The sequence below is a fragment of the Cicer arietinum genome, chromosome 4 (genome assembly GCF_000331145.2).
Source record: "Cicer arietinum cultivar CDC Frontier isolate Library 1 chromosome 4, Cicar.CDCFrontier_v2.0, whole genome shotgun sequence".
In the NCBI taxonomy this organism is placed as follows: Eukaryota; Viridiplantae; Streptophyta; class Magnoliopsida; order Fabales; family Fabaceae; genus Cicer; species Cicer arietinum.
In genome coordinates, this window is record NC_021163.2 from 56,285,750 (window position 1) to 56,303,960 (window position 18,211).

An 18,211-nucleotide genomic window follows, 5' to 3' on the forward strand; every position below is an offset into this window, starting at 1 on the left:
GTATAATATGACATATCACTTTTATATGGACATTGCCACATCACGTTTATTTAATTGCCATGATGAAAATTAAATGTCAAATTAAAGAGTGGACTGAATCTTTGAAATTTACAAAATAAGTGAATCAAAAGTACATAAAGATAATAAAATGATTAAAATTGCATATCAACTAAAATAGGAAAATTAAAAATTTAAAGAAAAATATTATTATAAGTAAATTGTATCTATAACAGTAAGTTTTAACTTTTAAGAAATAATTTAAATTATTGAAAATATACTTTAAAATGGTGGTTTAAGAAGAAGAAAAAAAAAAAAAAGTAGAATAAAAAGAAAAAGAGAAAACTTGAGAAACACAAACACACACACACTGAACTATTTTTCTTTATTACACTATTTCACTCTGCTTCTTCTGTACTATACTATCTTCTTTTGCTTCCATTCCTTCTTTCATCTCATTCCGAACAATTTTCAGTTACTCTCTATAAATAAGTATAATAAAAATTATTCTTATTTTCTTTTGCATTTTAATTTTAATTTTTATTATTATCTCCTAATTCTAATTTCCGTGCACGTTACGATTTGTACTTCCCTCTCGTTACCCTATCTTCTGATAATAACGAACGATCTATGTTTCTTTGATCTCTTCTTCGTGCTTCAATTTTTGTTAATTCTTCAAGATCTGAATTCGGTACTTAGATTGTGATGTTTCGCTGTGCTGGATCGGTTTCAATTGAATTTGTTGCGGCTAATTGAGTATGCGGCGGTGTTTGAGGTAGTTACAAGGAGGGAGGAGTTCTGCGGCATTTGCATTTCAGGCACCGAGGTAGTTTCTTTGTTTTTAGTTTTGAATTTTGATGAATTTTGATTTTGATTATTTGTTTGATGCGTGCATTTTGCTGATCTGTAAAGTGATTACTGAACTGTAATGTTTTAGCTTGAGTTTGTTTGGTTTAGTGATGACCAAATTTGATATTGTATAGTAAATTTTCGTACAATATGGAAGGAAGTAAAGTGATTTATGTTTGGAATTTGGATATACTTTAGTAAAAATGAGTTGAAAGATAAATTTTATATGTTAAAGACCACTTTCGGAGGCTTCAATGTAAAATCTTTGTACAATTTAGAAGGGATCACTCAGCGTAAAATCTCTGAAATGTTGGTTTGGGATCACTCAGCCTAAAATCTAGGGTAGGCCATCAGTCATATTCGTTGATTTTTCTTTTCTTTCTTTTATTTGGTGGAGTGTTGATTGGATTTGGTCGGTGTGATACTGATAGCCATTCATTTGCGTTGTGATTGATAGAAAGTGGTTTGTTATATAGTAAGTAGGTCCCCCTCTCTCTAATATGAATGTTTGGAAACAATGGTTTTTCATGGAAATGAGTTTTGTGATGCAATGTAGCATAAGAAACGGAGTCCTTCACGTGTCTGTGTTTTCTTTTTTCAGTATTTTTGTTGGACATCTATTTGGGATGGGATTTTTGTATATGTTGAAATTTTAGAATGCTTGAATTTCAGGGGTCCTACAAGGAGGATAAACCTGCTTGTTGATGCAAATGTCAAAGTCTCCCTCTCCTGAACAACAGAGATCCGTTTATACTGTTTCTCAGCCCATGTCAGTAACTTTATTTTTACTCATTAGGAATTTATTGTTTTTACTCTGTTTGGAATTTAATGTTTTTACTCTGTTTGGAATTTAATGTTATATTGATGGCTGGTTAGGACTATTCTGAGTTTTACATCTTATCTTTCACTTGCAAATGTGAAAATAGTCAAAATCCTAACAAGAGGCAGTTAAATAACCAATTAAATACAGGGAATTCGACGACGAAGAAGGAATGAATGATCCAGAATCTACAATGGCAACAGTTGCTAATTTTTTGGAGCAACTGCATGCCAACACCTCATCACCACTCGAGAAAGAACTTATTACAGCACAATTATTAGGTGTTGCCAGGAGAAGAAAGGATGCTAGAGCATTTATTGGTTCTCATGCCCAAGCCATGCCATTGTTCATAAACATTCTCAGAAAAGGAACTCCTCTTGCAAAAGTTAATGTAGCTTCCACTCTGAGTATCCTGTGCAAAGACTTGAGGTTAAAAGTACTTCTTGGTGGTTGTATCCCACCATTACTGTCAGTTTTAAAATATGAATCCACTGATGCCAGGAAGGCAGCAGCAGAAGCAATATATGAAGTTTCCTCTGGTGGTCTTTCAGATGATCATGTTGGTATGAAAATTTTTGTTACAGAAGGTGTAGTTCCAACCTTATGGAATCAACTACATCCACAGAACAAGGAAGACAAAGTTGTCGAGGGTTTTATTACTGGAGCATTAAGAAATCTATGTGGGGACAAAGATGGCTATTGGAAAGCAACATTAGAAGCTGGAGGTGTGGATATCATTGTGGGTCTCTTGTCTTCAGATAATTCTGTCTCTCAGTCAAATGCAGCTTCTTTGTTGGCACGTTTAATGCTGGCTTTCAGTGATAGCATCCCCAAAGTAATAGACTCTGGAGCAGTCAAAGCTTTGCTTCGACTTGTTGGTCAGGAAAATGATATTTCTGTACGAGCCAGTGCTGCCGATGCCCTAGAGGCCCTTTCTTCAAAGTCTACCAAGGCTAAAAAAGCTATTATTAATGCGGATGGTGTTCCTATCCTTATCGGAGCTATTGTTGCTCCTTCTAAAGAGTGTATGCGAGGTGATGGTGGTCAGGCCTTACAGGAGCATGCAACTCGAGCTTTAGCCAACATCTATGGGGGCATGTCTTCTTTAATACTATATCTTGGAGAACTTTCCCATTCTCCCTGTCTTGCTGCACCAGTTGGTGATATAATTGGTGCTCTTGCTTATACACTAATGGTCTTTGTAGAAAACCTTGATGTTGATGAGGAACATTTTGATGCAACTAAAATAGAGGATAATCTAGTAACTCTTTTGAAGCCTAGAGACAACAAGCTGATTCAAGAGCGTGTCCTTGAGGCCATGGCTAGCCTTTATGGAAACATCTATCTCTCGAAGTGGCTCGTTCAAGCAGATTCAAAGAAGGTTCTCATTGGACTTATAACTATGGCTGCTCCTGATGTGCAAGAGTGTCTGATACTTTCATTGACAAGCTTGTGTTGTGACAGGATTGGAATATGGGAAGCCATAAAAAAACGAGAAGGTATCCAATTGCTGATATCATTGGTGGGATTATCCAGTGAGCAGCATCAAGAGTACTCAGTTCAATTGCTAGCGATCTTAACCGACCAGGTTGATGACAGCAAATGGGCAATCACTGCTGCTGGGGGGATTCCACCATTGGTGCAGTTGTTGGAGACAGGATCACAAAAAGCTAGAGAGGAAGCAGCTAATGTTCTTTGGAGTTTGTGCTGTCACAGTGAAGATATTCGTGCCTGTGTTGAAAGTGCTGGGGCAGTACCTGCATTTTTGTGGCTTCTCAAGAGTGGTGGACCAAAAGGACAAGAAGCTTCTGCTATGGCACTCACAAAGCTTGTCCGAGTAGCTGACTCTGCCACAATTAATCAGCTATTAGCATTGCTCCTAGGGGATTCTACAAGTTCGAAGGCCCATATTATTCGGGTTTTAGGTCATGTGCTTTCTGTTGCCTCACAAAAGGACCTCCTTCAGAAGGGTTCTGCAGCCAATAAAGGACTGAGATCTCTTGTTCAAGTTCTCAATTTATCAAATGATGAAACCCAAGAATATGCAGCTTCAGTCCTTGCTGATTTGTTTATCACAAGACAAGACATTTGTGATAGTCTTGCAACTGACGAGATCGTGCATTCTTGCATGAAGCTTTTGACTAGCAAAACTCAAGGTGTTGCTACTCAGTCCGCTCGAGCCTTGTGTGCTTTGTCTCGTCCAACCAAGAGCAAAGCTGCAAATAAGATGTCTTATCTTGTAGAGGGTGATGTTGAGCCACTAATCAAATTAGCTAAAACATCCTCTGTTAATGCTGCTGAAACTGCTGTTGCTGCATTGGCCAATCTTCTCATTGATCCTTTTATTGCTGCTGAAGCTCTAGCTGAAGATGTTGTTTCAGCTTTAACAAGAGTTCTGGCAGAAGGAACCGTGGAAGGTAAACAAAATGCATCACGCGCACTTCATCAATTACTGATGCATTTTCCAGTAGGTGACGTTCTCAAGGGGAATGCTCAATACCGTTTCACTGTGCTTGCACTTGTTGATTCTTTAAGAGCTATGGATATGGATGGAATTGATGCTGCAGATACTTTAGGAGCAATTGCACTGCTATTCAGGACTAAACCGGGTGTTAACTTCACTTACCCTCCCTGGTTAGCTCTGGCCGAGATGCCATCAAGCTTAGAACCTCTCATTTACTGTTTGGCTGAGGGGCCTTCCCTTGTGCAAGATAAGGCAATTGAAATACTATCTAGGCTTTGTGGGGATCAGCCAGCTGTTCTTGGTGATTTGTTATTTGCCAGTTCCAGATCCATTGTTTCATTGGCTAATAGAATAATAAACTCCTCCAGTTCAGAAGTTAAAGTTGGGGGAGCTGCCTTACTAATTTGTGCTGCAAAGGAGAAGAAAGAGCTTTCAATAGATTCAATTGACTCTTCTGGCTGTCTAAAACCACTAATATATTCTTTAGTTGATATGATGAAGCAGAGTTGTAGCTATTCTTCATTAGATATTGAAGTATTCACCACTAAAGGTTTTATGGAGAGGAATGCATTTCAAGAAGTTGACGAGTTTGATATTCCTGATCAAGGTGCAGTCTTGGGAGGTACTGTTGCCCTGTGGTTGCTCTCAATTATTGCTTCTTTTCATACGAAGAGCAAGCTCACAATTTTGGAAGCTGGTGGACTTGAAGTTCTCTATAACAAACTTGTGAGACATACTTCAAATCCTCAGGTAAACTAATTTAAACTAAAGTATATTTAACTCATCTTTATCGGTTTCCTTTGTCTTTTGGCTAGTTAGTTCTACAGCTCAGGTACTGATATTCCTGTACATAGGAAAAATGAAATGTGCCATTTCAGTCTGTTTTGATGGCATTGCTTTTAAGATGTTGGAACGTATCTCTTTTCAATTTGACAAACAAAAATAACTTGGAATATGTATAAATTTGCAATTTAAAATTCATTATGAGTGGGATCAAACTCTGGATTGTATGTCTAAAGAAGCAGATTTGGGAAGAAAGAGGACAGCAATGTAGTAAAATGTGTTTTTAGTACAGCACCTTTTGATCTTTTGATGTATAGCATATTGAAATATTGGGATTTTTAAAGCTATTCCTAAAATTTTAATGGAAATAAATGATTGGAATGATTTTCTCCTTAAGGAAAGTGAGAATTGGACATTGACGACATTGTTTAGCCAGCAACAGACTACAGGTTGGGTTTTGTGAATAAAATCCAGGCCAAGCCCTTCCTGACCTAAATCTACAAAATATGTACTAATTTAATTTTTATTACTATGAATCTAATTTATAATAAAAAATTCCATATCCCAATTTTTACATGCATGCTTTCCTAAAGTCTGTATTATTATTTTAAATAAACTTATTTTCTGAATTTTTTTGCTTTTGATTTTTGATAAGGCCCTCTTATTTCTATGAGGCCTGCATTCTGAAGAATGAATCTGAATGATTAGTGAAGAGTTAAAAGACTGAAGACTCTACTAATGTATATTGTTTTTTTCTTTCCCAAATGCTAGATTCTGTTCATTTGGTTGTTGATTTGTGATAGTGATCTGCATTTCTGGATTGCACATTTGTTTTAGTCTTTGTTCAAGCGTACTAAAAATTTAGTCTCTGATTCAAATAGATTTCTTCTCTTTCCTATTGACAGGAAGAATATGAGGATACAGAAGGAATATGGATCAGTGTCTTGTTCTTGGCCATTTTATTTCAAGATCCAAACATCATTCTGTCGCCTGCAACAATGGACATTATACCTTCTATCGCTCTTCTGCTAAGATCCGAAGAAGTAATTGATAAATATTTTGCTGCCCAGGCTATGGCTAGTCTTGTTTGTAATGGTAATAGGGGGATAAATCTAGCCATTGCAAATTCTGGTGCCATTGCTGGATTGATAACTATTATTGGATATATTGAATCAGATATGCCAAATCTCATGGCTTTATCAGAAGAATTCTCTTTGGTGCGGAACCCTGATCAAGTTGTGTTGGATCACCTTTTTGAAATTGAAGATGTAAGATTGGGATCTACTGCACATAAATCTATACCCCTCTTAGTGGACCTCTTAAGACCAATACCAGAAAGGCCTAATGCTCCACCAATTGCTGTTAGACTCTTGATATCCATTGCACATGGAAGTGATACAAATAAATTAATTCTGGCAGAGGCTGGCGCTCTGGAAGCTTTGAACAAATACCTATCCTTGAGCCCTCAAGATTCAACTGAGATTGCTATTTCAGAGTTATTGAGAATATTATTCTGTAATTCCGACCTCATTAAACATGAAGCATCAACAGATTCATTGAATCAGCTCATAGCTGTTTTGCGTCTTGGATCAAGAAATGCTAGATATAGTGCAGCAAGAGCACTTCATGAACTTTTTGAAGCTGAATATATCAGAGAATCAGAATTAGCTAAACAGGCCATTCAGCCACTGGTTGACATGCTTAACACAACATCAGGGAGTGAGCAGGAAGCTGCTCTCATGGCCTTGATCAAGTTAACATCAGGAGATTCGTCAAAAGCATGCATTTTTACTGATCTGGAAGGGAATCCACTTGAAAGTTTATACAAAGTATTGTCTTCTGCTTCATCTTTGGAACTGAAGAGCCATGCTGCACATCTCTGCTTTGCTCTTTTTGGTAATAGCAAGATCAGAGCAAACCCTGTTGCCTCAGAATGCCTAAAACCCCTTATATCACTGATGCAGTCTGGTTCTGGGACAGCAATAGAATATGGGGTTTGTGCTTTTGATAGATTGTTGGAAGATGAACCGCTGGTAGAGCTTGCAGCAGCCTATAATGTTGTGGATCTCCTTGTCGGCTTGGTTTCTGGTACAAACTATCAGCTTATTGAAGCTACTATATCTGCTCTAATCAAATTGGGTAAAGACAGAACTCCTTGCAAACTTGACATGGTCAAAGCTGGCATTATTGATAATTGTCTCAAGTTACTCCAATCAGTACCTAGCTCATTATGCTCCACAATAGCTGAGCTTTTTCGCATTTTAACTAATAGTAATGCAATTGCTAGAAGTTCAGGTGCTGCTGAAATTGTAGAACCCCTTTTCCATGTTTTACTCCGTCGAGATTTCAACTTATGGGGACAGCATAGTTCCTTACAAGCCCTTGTAAATATATTGGAGAAACCACAAAGTCTTGCAACCTTAAAGCTTACTCCTAGCCAAGTCATTGAACCCTTGATTTCTTTTCTGGAATCCCCGTCCCAAGCTATTCAGCAGCTTGGCACAGAACTGTTGTCTCATCTTCTTGCACAGGAACACTTTCAGCAAGATATTACAACAAAGAATGCAGTTGTGCCCCTTGTACAGCTTGCAGGAATTGGAATTTTAAGCTTACAGCAAACGGCAATAAAAGCATTGGAAAAAATTTCCAAGAGCTGGCCAAAGGCCGTTGCGGATGCTGGAGGTATTTTTGAGCTTGCAAAAGTTATTATTCAAGATGACCCTCAACCACCACATGCACTCTGGGAATCAACTGCTTTAGTTCTGTCTAATGTATTACGTTCCAATGCTGATTACTATTTTAAAGTTCCTGTTTTGGTTCTTGTCAAACTCTTGCACTCAACACTTGAGAGTACAATTAGCATAGCACTAAATGCTTTAATAGTTCATGAAAGAAGCGATGCTTCAAGTGCTGAACAGATGATGGAAGCTGGAGCTATAGATGCTCTATTGGACCTTATAAGATCTCATCAATGTGAAGAAGCATCTGGTAGTTTACTTGAAACTTTATTTAACAACGCGAGAGTGCGGGAGACGAAGGTATCTAAGTATGCTATAGCACCTTTATCCCAATATTTATTAGATCCACAAACCAGATCACAGTCCGGCAAGCTTCTTGCTGCTTTAGCTCTGGGAAATCTTTCCCAGCATGAACGACTTGCTAGAGCTAGTGACTCTGTTTCTGCATGTCGTGCATTGATAAGTTTACTTGAGGATCAGCCAACTGAAGAAATGACGATGGTGGCTATATGTGCGTTACAAAACTTTGTCATGAACAGCAGGACCAATAGGCGTGCTGTTGCAGAAGCTGGGGGCATACTGGTGATTCAGGAATTGCTACTGTTTCCAAATACAGAAGTTTCTGGACAAGCAGCTCTATTGATCAGATTTTTGTTTTCTACCCACACATTACAAGAATACGTGTCAAATGAGCTGATCAGATCTTTGACAGGTAAATTAAGATTGTCCCTCTAGATGGCAACCACTGCTCTATACTTATGCTCTCTTTTAGTTTCAGCAACTTCTTTGGGCATGTGTCCATGCTATAAAACACGGCCTTATGTTCCTTACTTAGTTTCACACTTTTTCATGTATATAGTTCCTATCAGAAAAAACAACAGTTTTGGTTTTAGAATTGTGATTCAGCCTTTGTTTGGTTTTAGACTTTTTGGAACCAGAAAAACAACAGAGTTTTGGTCTTTTGGATGTGTCTTCAGTTTCAGAGTAATTGGATATCATCAACATGTACAAATAATAAGTTAATTTCCTTCCTGTTATATTGTCTTTCCTAGTATAAATCTCTAGTTCCATAATATGTTCTGCCATTTCTAGTTTCATATCAGAAAAACATTGAGGACGTCAAAGATTTTTTGCAGCACGACAGCTAGTGAAATAGCTTTATTCCTTTTCATTTTTTTGGTCATAATATCAATTCTAAATTTGTATTTCATTGTATTGTTGCTTCATTATGCAGCTGCACTGGAAAGAGAGTTGTGGTCGACTGCCACAATCAATGAGGAGGTTTTGAAAACATTGCATGTGATATTCATGAATTTTCCTAAGCTTCACATATCTGAAGCAGCAACCCTTTGCATTCCTCATTTGGTAGGGGCACTTAAATCTGGCAGTGAAGTGGCTCAAGACTCTGTACTTGACACCTTTTTCTTGCTAAAACAATCATGGTCGACCATGCCAATAGATATAGCAAAATCTCAAGCCATGATTGCCGCTGAAGCCATCCCCATCTTGCAGATGCTCATGAAAACCTGCCCACCAAGTTTCCATGAGAGGGCAGATACTCTTCTGCACTGCTTACCAGGTTGTTTGACTGTCACCATTAAACGTGGAAACAACCTCAAGCAAACAATGGGAAGCACTAATGCATTCTGCCAGTTGACAATAGGCAATAGCCCTCCAAAACAAACCAAGGTACTCCCGTGAATAATTAAAAAAATCTGCATAAGCACCAGTAATATATCTTAGCCTTTGTATTTGGTTAAAGTTCAATTACTTTTTAAGCTGAAACTATTCATATAATTTTTTTTATCCTTATAACTTGTGAGAATACATTTACGTACTCTACATCTGTCTGTGCAGAATTGTTTCTCTGTTATAGTTTCTTTTTGTTACAGTTGTGACAGCTCTCATAAGCTGAATGGCTATTAGACTTGGTTAATCAGAATCAATTGAGTGTATAAATAAATATATACTGAACTGAAGCTTCTCAACTGTAAATTCAATTTCAGTTTCACATTCAATAACAGAATGCATTACTCGTTTCTGTTTGAATTCAAACATGATATATAGTTCTCTCTGCTCCACATAATAAATTCAGATCGGTCTTGTTGATTCTATCATAGACTTCCATAATTGGCAACCTGACAAACTGCAGAATTCATTTTCCGATATTCCAACATTATATATGAAGTTATTAATTGATTTATATGTGGTCTCTAGTGAGGATTTTATTTTATCATACAAGATTACAGATGCCATTTTATATGTTTTGCATTTGGTAGGTAGTGAACCATAGTACTTCTCCGGAATGGAAAGAAGGATTCACATGGGCATTTGATATACCTCCCAAGGGCCAAAAGCTCCATATCGTATGCAAAAGCAAGAATACTTTTGGGAAGGTAATTATATATACATTCTGTAAGTGATTACTCATTCTCTATTTGACTATTTTTCTGCACGGTAATCAGTAAGTGAGTGCTTACCTCTTCCTTTTCTGAAAGGATGAATTACTAATTTCTTTATATGGTGGATACTCATATTTTCTTGATTACTGAGAGGATCTTTGCTTATTTCTTTCAAAAATTGTCTTTGATGGATCATGGATCTACTTAGTCTGCTTTTTTGAGTATGTAAAAATTGAGGTGGTGGAAAATGAAATGTGCTTCACTGTCGGTTGAAAACAAATTTTTACTTTGCTCCTTTTCACCTTCACACTCACATAAGCAAGCCATACTCGAAATCTATTTTGTAATTGCTAACTCGAAGTGTTGTATTTTTTATCCAGTCAAGTCTTGGAAGAGTCACCATCCAGATTGATAAAGTTGTAACAGAAGGGGTTTATAGTGGATTATTCAGTCTTAATCATGACGGCAACAAAGATGGTTCTTCCCGAACACTTGAAATTGAGATTATATGGTCTAACAGAATTTCTAATGATGACATTTGAAAGGGGCGGTGAGCTACTTTTCCGGCTGGAAGCATAGAAAGTAATCTGCAGTATGCATGATATGTTCAATATGGTTTTCTTGTAATTATCAACATGTTTGGAAGATCCAATTTTGTAGCCTGGCAGATAAAGTTGCTTCATTTGTAAGTGTAAATTAAATTATAAGTGTCTTGGGAAAAGGGTGTGCCAAAGGAGGCTCCCATGGTAAAAGGGAGAAATTGGTTAGAATTGTGTACAGGTCGATTCATAGGAATCAGAAACTTCAATCATAGGAAGAATGCCATTTTAATTAAATTTACGTCAAAAGCTTTTTATTTTTCATTAGCTTTCGATGTAAAGTGGCCTTGTTTTATGTTTGTAAACCACATGATATGAAATGAATAAACAAACTGCCAATGTCATTTGCCAAACATGTTAAATTTACGTCAACGAGTGAAGTAGAAGACGACATCATTGGAGGTTTGTTCAGATTATGATATTATTGTGGTGTATTTTGATGATATTCACATTTTTTTTAGAAGGCTAAAAGTATATATAACTATATAAAGGTGTTCTCAAAGCACAAGGTTACCATTTTTTATTTAAAAAAACACAAAAAGGTTACATAAAGTGTTCAACTGCTTAAAACCTTGTGCACACTCTAATGCATAAGCAGAACATGACAAGATGAGCCAAAAATAAATTATATATTAGCACCAGTACATTATGATATTCATTCATATATTTAATTTGATTTTTGAGGACGTTGAGCATCTAAAAAGTGATTTTGTTATGGTTACGAAATAACAATTAACAATTGTACATAGAGATAAATTTATAATTTAGTGAGTCTTGTAAAACTTTATTTTTTTGAAAAATATAGTAAAATTTGTTTTCTTCGTTTAGCGGTGAAACTCACACGCATTAATTATAAAGATCTTCTCACAGACTAACATATTGAATGTATCTTTTAACTATCATATTTTGTATATTTTGTACTTATGAAATAGTAAATTCAAAATATTATTTTGAAAGATCAAACATGGCAAGAGCTTGATCAATAGTATTAGTATAAACATGGATTTTCCCCCTCACATATTATGGCACTATTCACCCTTGTGCTTTAGTCTAACATTGATACTAATACTTACAAGGTTAAATTAATATAGAGTGTTGAGATTTGTAACTATTGAGATTTCTAACTCTAGATTTTGAATTGTTGCATTAAGCAATTCTACGTATTCACGCAGTCAACATATTAATTCATATTGGTTCAAGATCAGACATATTATAGCACTATTCACCTTTGTGCTCTAGTCTAACATTGATACTAATACTTACAAGGTTAGATTAATATAGAGTGTTGAGATTTGTAACTGTTGAGATTTCTAACTCTAGATTTTGAATTGGTGCATTAAACAATTCTAATTATTCATGCAGTCAACATATTAATTCATATTGGTTCAAGATTAGACAATTCAAATTTCAAGTTCATAATTCTATTTCTAAAAAATTAAATCAACATTTAATTCGAACCTTTTTTTTATCAGTGGTAGAGTTTGAATGAAAAAATTTAGAGGCAAATTAAGTTAAATTGAGAGTTTATCATCTATAACCCTAGTAGTGCCACTCCCTCGTCCACTAGACTCAACTCTTTTCTTCTTCATTCACTATAGAGAGAGTGATTTAAGATCAATTTTAATTTTCTATCTTGGTGCAACATTCATTTGATTTAGATTGATAGATTAACTCTAATCTAATACAGATTCAATCAATGATTTTGACGTCGTTAGCATACAAATCCGGAGACATCAGTATTCCAGATATTTCAATTTTGTCATATTTGTAGACTTTGTCTTATTTATAGACATTTTTGCCACTTTATGCTATTAACTTGAGTGTTGTGAGTTTACTTACAAATTTATCTTTTTCAATTTTAATATGTACTCAATGGATGTATTCTACGTACTTGAGTTAATAAGTGTTATTTTCTTTAGTAAAAAAAACCTAAAACTACGTGTTTCATAAATATGGTTGGATTTTCCGCTCACAAGCAAAATGACTTGAGTTTAAGTATAGAATTTTGCAATTAATAGTTAATATGTAAATTTCATTGTAAATTTTCAAATTTATATTGTTTCACCAATGTGTCTTTTATTTAAATGCTACTCAAAGTATAAACAAAATTGGTCAAAAAATTATGGAATTAAAATTTTGGACCAAATATATTCACTCTATTTGATTATTTTTGTTGTTGCTTATATTTAGTAATATCTTCAAACTAAACAATCTTACTAATAACAAGCGTGGATATTAGCTTTAAATTTTGCTTTGATGATTGGACGTACATTACTTCCTCCATCCTACAATGAATGACATATTTGACATTTGTAAACAAAATTATCACAAAATAAATCTCTTTTTTAATTAACAATGGAACATTAATTTTTTTCTTTTTCAAATCTACCTCTACTTAATATATTAATACTACATACTCTATTTTCTACTTTGCATTAATGGTAATAGTGAATGCACAAATATTTGATAAAGATATTTAAGAAACATATTATTCTCTCTCTTTTGTTTATAGAATTTTTTTAATTCGTGTGAAGTATTGATCAATTAAGTCACTCATTGTGACAGAGAGCAGTAGAACAAAACTAAATATTATCAAAGAAAAAAGAACACGTAGCATATTTTGAGGGGGAAGATGAGTTTTCTTTTTGTTTTTGATAAAATGGAAAAAAAGAAAAAACTATACCACTAAACGGGGAAGACAATAAACAATAGTGCCTTAAAACAAAATCAAACTAGGGAGAGGAGAAGGACTATCAACTATAGTCCAAATAAAAGGTCTAGATAGAATGCACCATAATAGGATTCCCATCAGAAAGATGACACAAAGAAAGAATGTCCTAGAGCAAAGGTTGAAAGATCTCATGCTAGTAAAGCCAACTCTAACCATTGAAACCACAACAAATAGTCTAGCTCAAAAATAACTCTAGAAAAACCCAAGCTTCAAACCTTGAAAAAACATCCAATTAACTTATGGATTAACTGCTTTTCTTTGAAGTTTAAATTATTTGGGGAAGTAGTCCAAACTCTATCAATAAACAATGCTTGAGTGGAAGTAACTTGAAAGAGGGGACCATCTATTTTGCTAGTTATAGAGAAGACCCATTTATTTCTATCTTTCAAAATATTCCAATAGATATAAACATAGTTGATCAATTTCCCAAGTATACATCATAAAGCTGAAATATTCCAAGAAAGTCAAGCGTAAAGGCCAAGGGAAAATAACTTACTCAAGCTATTTTCTTTAATAAACTTATCCCAAAAATCATGAATAATATCACATTCTTGCAAAAATATGCATAATAGATTCCTTACTTGAGTTTCACTAATCACAAGAAGCATAATTAGTTACAAAGTATATTACTTTGTAACTAATTCAGTTAGGAAAGTTTGTTATTCATAATTAACTGATAACTAATTAAGCTTGGTAAATGTATATAATCTTCTCTTCCTTTCATTGTAAAGTAAGAATCAATATTATGAAATACATAAAGTGTATAATTCTCAATAAATAATAAATTGAGTATTTTGTTTTCCGCTTCATTTCATTTCGCTGCATCACCGACTCATCTTTCCTCATGTTGAACTCTGATTCTTCTTCAAGTTCCGATCACAAATCATTGGATAATTCACCCAAACGATCCAAGATGGATCATTCCCTACAACACCTTCGTTTCAAATGCCCATACCCATTTATTCATACATTTTCCATCAAACTATCAAACAAGAATTATCTGTTATGGAATCAGCAAGTTGATGGTGTTATTACTGTGGATAAGCTCCACCGCTTTGTCATGCAACAAGATATTCCCCTGAATATTTGGGATCATAGTTTTACAACTGTTGTCTTTCTTATTAATAGACTTCCTACATCAAACTTGAAACAATTTTCTTCCCCATTCCATGTTTTATACAAGTCATTGCCTGATTATCTTTATATTTAAACTTTTGGTTGTTCTTGTTATCCTCTCTTAAGGCCTTACAATCAACACAAACTACAATTCAGATATACTAAATGTGTTTATCTTGTTCACTCTCTAATGCACAAGGGTCACAAATGTCTTGCTCCTTCTGGCAGGATTTACATAACTAAGGATGTCCAATTTAATGAGCAAATATTTCCCTATACCACTATTTTTACCACAACCACGCCTATAATTTCACAACATGTTCTCTATCCTACCACTATTCCTTTTCTTCCTCCACCATATTCATCTACTACTACTTCTTGCCTACATTAGCCTCACCCACTACTATACATGTTAATCCATATTTCCTTGTATCTTCCCCCATATCAAACCAATCACCATATGACCACATATCTCCCTTATCATCTGATGCATGTTCTCCTATTGTGTCATAACCTACTAAAAATCCAACTGCCACCTCCTTAACTTCCAATGATCACTCAATGATAACAAGAGACAAGACTAATTATTTAAAGCCCAAGGCTTTGTGCAATCCCGACTGGTTGGCTGCCATGAAATCTGAATATCACACACTCCTCTCAAATAAAACTTGGAGCCTTGTTCCACTCTCACCTCACAAGAGGGCCATAAGCGCAATTGGGTGTTTCACATTAAAGAAAATCAAGATGGCAGCATTAACAAGTACAAAGCATGCCTTGTTGCCAAGGGGTTTGATCAAACCCATTTTCCTCTCTATAAGAAATAGCGAGTTTTTGTCTTCCGTTGGAGTCGACCCCAGTAGCTAGGGATAAGTACTGTCTTATCTCATTCCCACTACCAATTGAGCTGCCAATAAAGGTAAAGGCTGAGGTGTTACACCAAATAACTACTAGTTCAACGTATTCCAGCTTCATTACACCTTGTTGATTCCTTTTCGAAATATAATATAATATAAATAAGTGAGGAACTAGGGTTCCTCTATGTCACACTATGTTCCGTTATTGTTTATGATTTTGATATAATAATCACTAATATATTGACTATGTATGTGTGTAGATTGTTTATCTTAACAAATCTAAATCCTTATTTTTGTGTCCGAAAAGTCACCGTAACTTCCTTTTTTTTTTTTAAGCATGCAATTTTCTCTCTTACATTACTCTCTTTTTTACCTTAAATTTTTTTATTAAAAAAGAAGTTTCATTTAAATGTTAAAAATAAGAATAATATATTTAATTTGACCATAAGTTGACATATTTCTCGTCTATATTTTGAAATAAAATCTAATGATTAAGAAAATCAATAATAAACTTTTGATACACATAAACATTTGAAAACCAAATGATAAATAATAAAATTAAAACTTTAATCCTAACAACTAAACTAACTTCTTCTACATGTGGCTAATGGTAAAAAATAATATAAGATCCAAAGTTTTTAATCTCATCCATACAAGAAAAAATATTTATTGATATTCACTCATATTAACTATAGATGGTCTCTAATATGAGAAACTCAACCACATATTGACAAGTCATATGTAAAGTCGTGAGGAATTTGTGATAGTCTCTTACTCAAAATATCAATAAATCAAGTCATTTGTCTTTGTGAACATCATACTAAGACAAAAACAAATTAAAAGCACCACACCACAATAACGAATAAACTAACGTCTAACTTCAACCGTGAAATTAATGATAAATTACAAAAATAAACTATCTTTGTAAAAAGTTATTTATTTAAATAAAAAGAAATAATAAAATACTTTAGAGTGGTAACTTCAAATCAAAAAATAATTCTAAATCACATCTTTTATAAAAAGAAGAGACTTAATTGCAGTTTTAGTCCCCTTATTTTAGCTGAATCACAAAATAGTCCCCTCATTTTATTTCTCCAAAATTTTAGTCTCCCAAACAAAATTTTGGTACAAAATTTGATGAAATATCATTTTTGTACGGTTATTTAAGCCACACTATGCCTCAAAATCTTGTAGTGCAACAATTGTACATGAAATTTATGATAATAAATGGTATCATGTGGCTTAAAAAAATGCCTTTTTATCAAAATTTTGTTTGAAGTATCAAAACTAGAGAAAAATAAAATAGAAAAACTGTTTTCGTGATTCAACTAAAATAGGAGATCAAAAATTGTAATTAAACCAAAAAAAAAGAACTTAGAATTAACTAACTACTAATATTGATCATTTAAAAAAAAAAAATTCATAAATCATTAAAAATACAGTAAAATTAGTGTAACATGTGTCAATTGATCTCCGAACTACCTGCCGCGTGGAGACATCATTGTTCGTAGATCCTTCGCTTTTCCTTATTTTTTACCTACTTAGTATGTTATAAAAAATAAAGTTGTCGAAATCTTTAACAGTAATAATTTTGTCTAAGAAATACCAATGGTACAGTTATTATAAGCAAAACATTAAATGCAAAAACATGGACAAAACTCCGTACCAAGACATATCGTCAATTGAAATTCCTTTCAATCGTTGCACTTGCACATCACAATGACACATCTTAATCATCAGTAGCCAAATTGTTGTGACACCATACCTTACAATCAACGGACCAAAATCATGTTTTTAAAGTAAGTTTTGCCTTTTACACGTGCTACCCAAATATTGTCACAAAATACTAATCATTTTTTTGACTGAACAATAGACTAATGATGCTTGTAGATATTTTACTTTTTTAATTATTTTTTAAGTGGAAAATATTCTGAAAAGATGAACAATAGACTCATCGGCAGTTCGTGTTCATCTGTCCATTTTTTTATGTTTGAAGTGTAATTTTATTTGTTGTATTTATGTATATATTTTAATTTAAGTTGTTTGTATTTTTATATTTTTTTAATACACGTCAGAGAAAAATTTATGCATATGAAATGTGGATACCAACTGAATTATAAAAGTGAAACTCTCATGAAACACTTTGACGAGTCCCAAAAAATCAACTAATTTAAACTATTTTTATTATAAAAAATTGCAAAATTTTATAAGAAAATTAGACTACACTAAAATTATATTATTGCTATAATAAAAATATATTTTCTGTCATAAACAGGTTTTGATTTTGAATTCCAAAAATTCGAATTAGAAAAGAAGGAAACGGGCATCTCTTTTATTAGATGGTGCCGAATTTCAGGTAATATGCTTTGTCAAGTAAATTTTGAAACTTTTTTAGTAACTTTATAACTTCCGAGTCTTTACTCTTTTTACCTAAATTAATTAATTTTAAAGCGCTTTTAACTTTTTACTTGCCATTCATAAAAAGAAAAAAAACTTTACTTGCTAAGATTAGATTAATGTCCGTCACACTTTTTTTACCATGATATGTAGGTGGATGGATAACTATCTTTTGGTATACAATGATGAAAATGAAATTTGAATATTTTTTACTCAATGAAATTTGAATATAAGACTTCATACGTATCATCTAACTATAAATAATAATGTTAGTAATATATTTTCTAACGCGTTATTTATATTGATTAAAATTTACTAATTTCTATCAAGTTTATATAAATTTTACTTGTTTTTAATGAAATTTATGTAAATTTTAATTAATAAAAAAGAATACGCTAAAAAAATGTGTATTAAAGAGTATATTGTAATAGGAAATATGCGTTAAAGAGTATATTGTAAAC

The 18,211-nt window shown here is 33.8% G+C and overlaps 1 protein-coding gene across 1 annotated transcript; it reads left to right on the forward strand.

Moving 5' to 3' along the window:
* The first annotated feature begins 350 nt into the window (after positions 1-350).
* Positions 351-11,097, forward strand: LOC101488871 (protein CELLULOSE SYNTHASE INTERACTIVE 3). The gene is made up of 7 exons (XM_004498292.4): positions 351-823; positions 1,519-1,615; positions 1,817-4,880; positions 5,819-8,363; positions 8,886-9,340; positions 9,931-10,047; positions 10,434-11,097. The coding sequence occupies exons 2-7, from the start codon at positions 1,551-1,553 to the stop codon at positions 10,593-10,595; spliced, it is 6,408 nt and encodes a 2,135-aa protein (XP_004498349.1). The 5' UTR covers positions 351-823; positions 1,519-1,550; the 3' UTR covers positions 10,596-11,097.
* Positions 11,098-18,211: the final 7,114 nt, after the last annotated feature.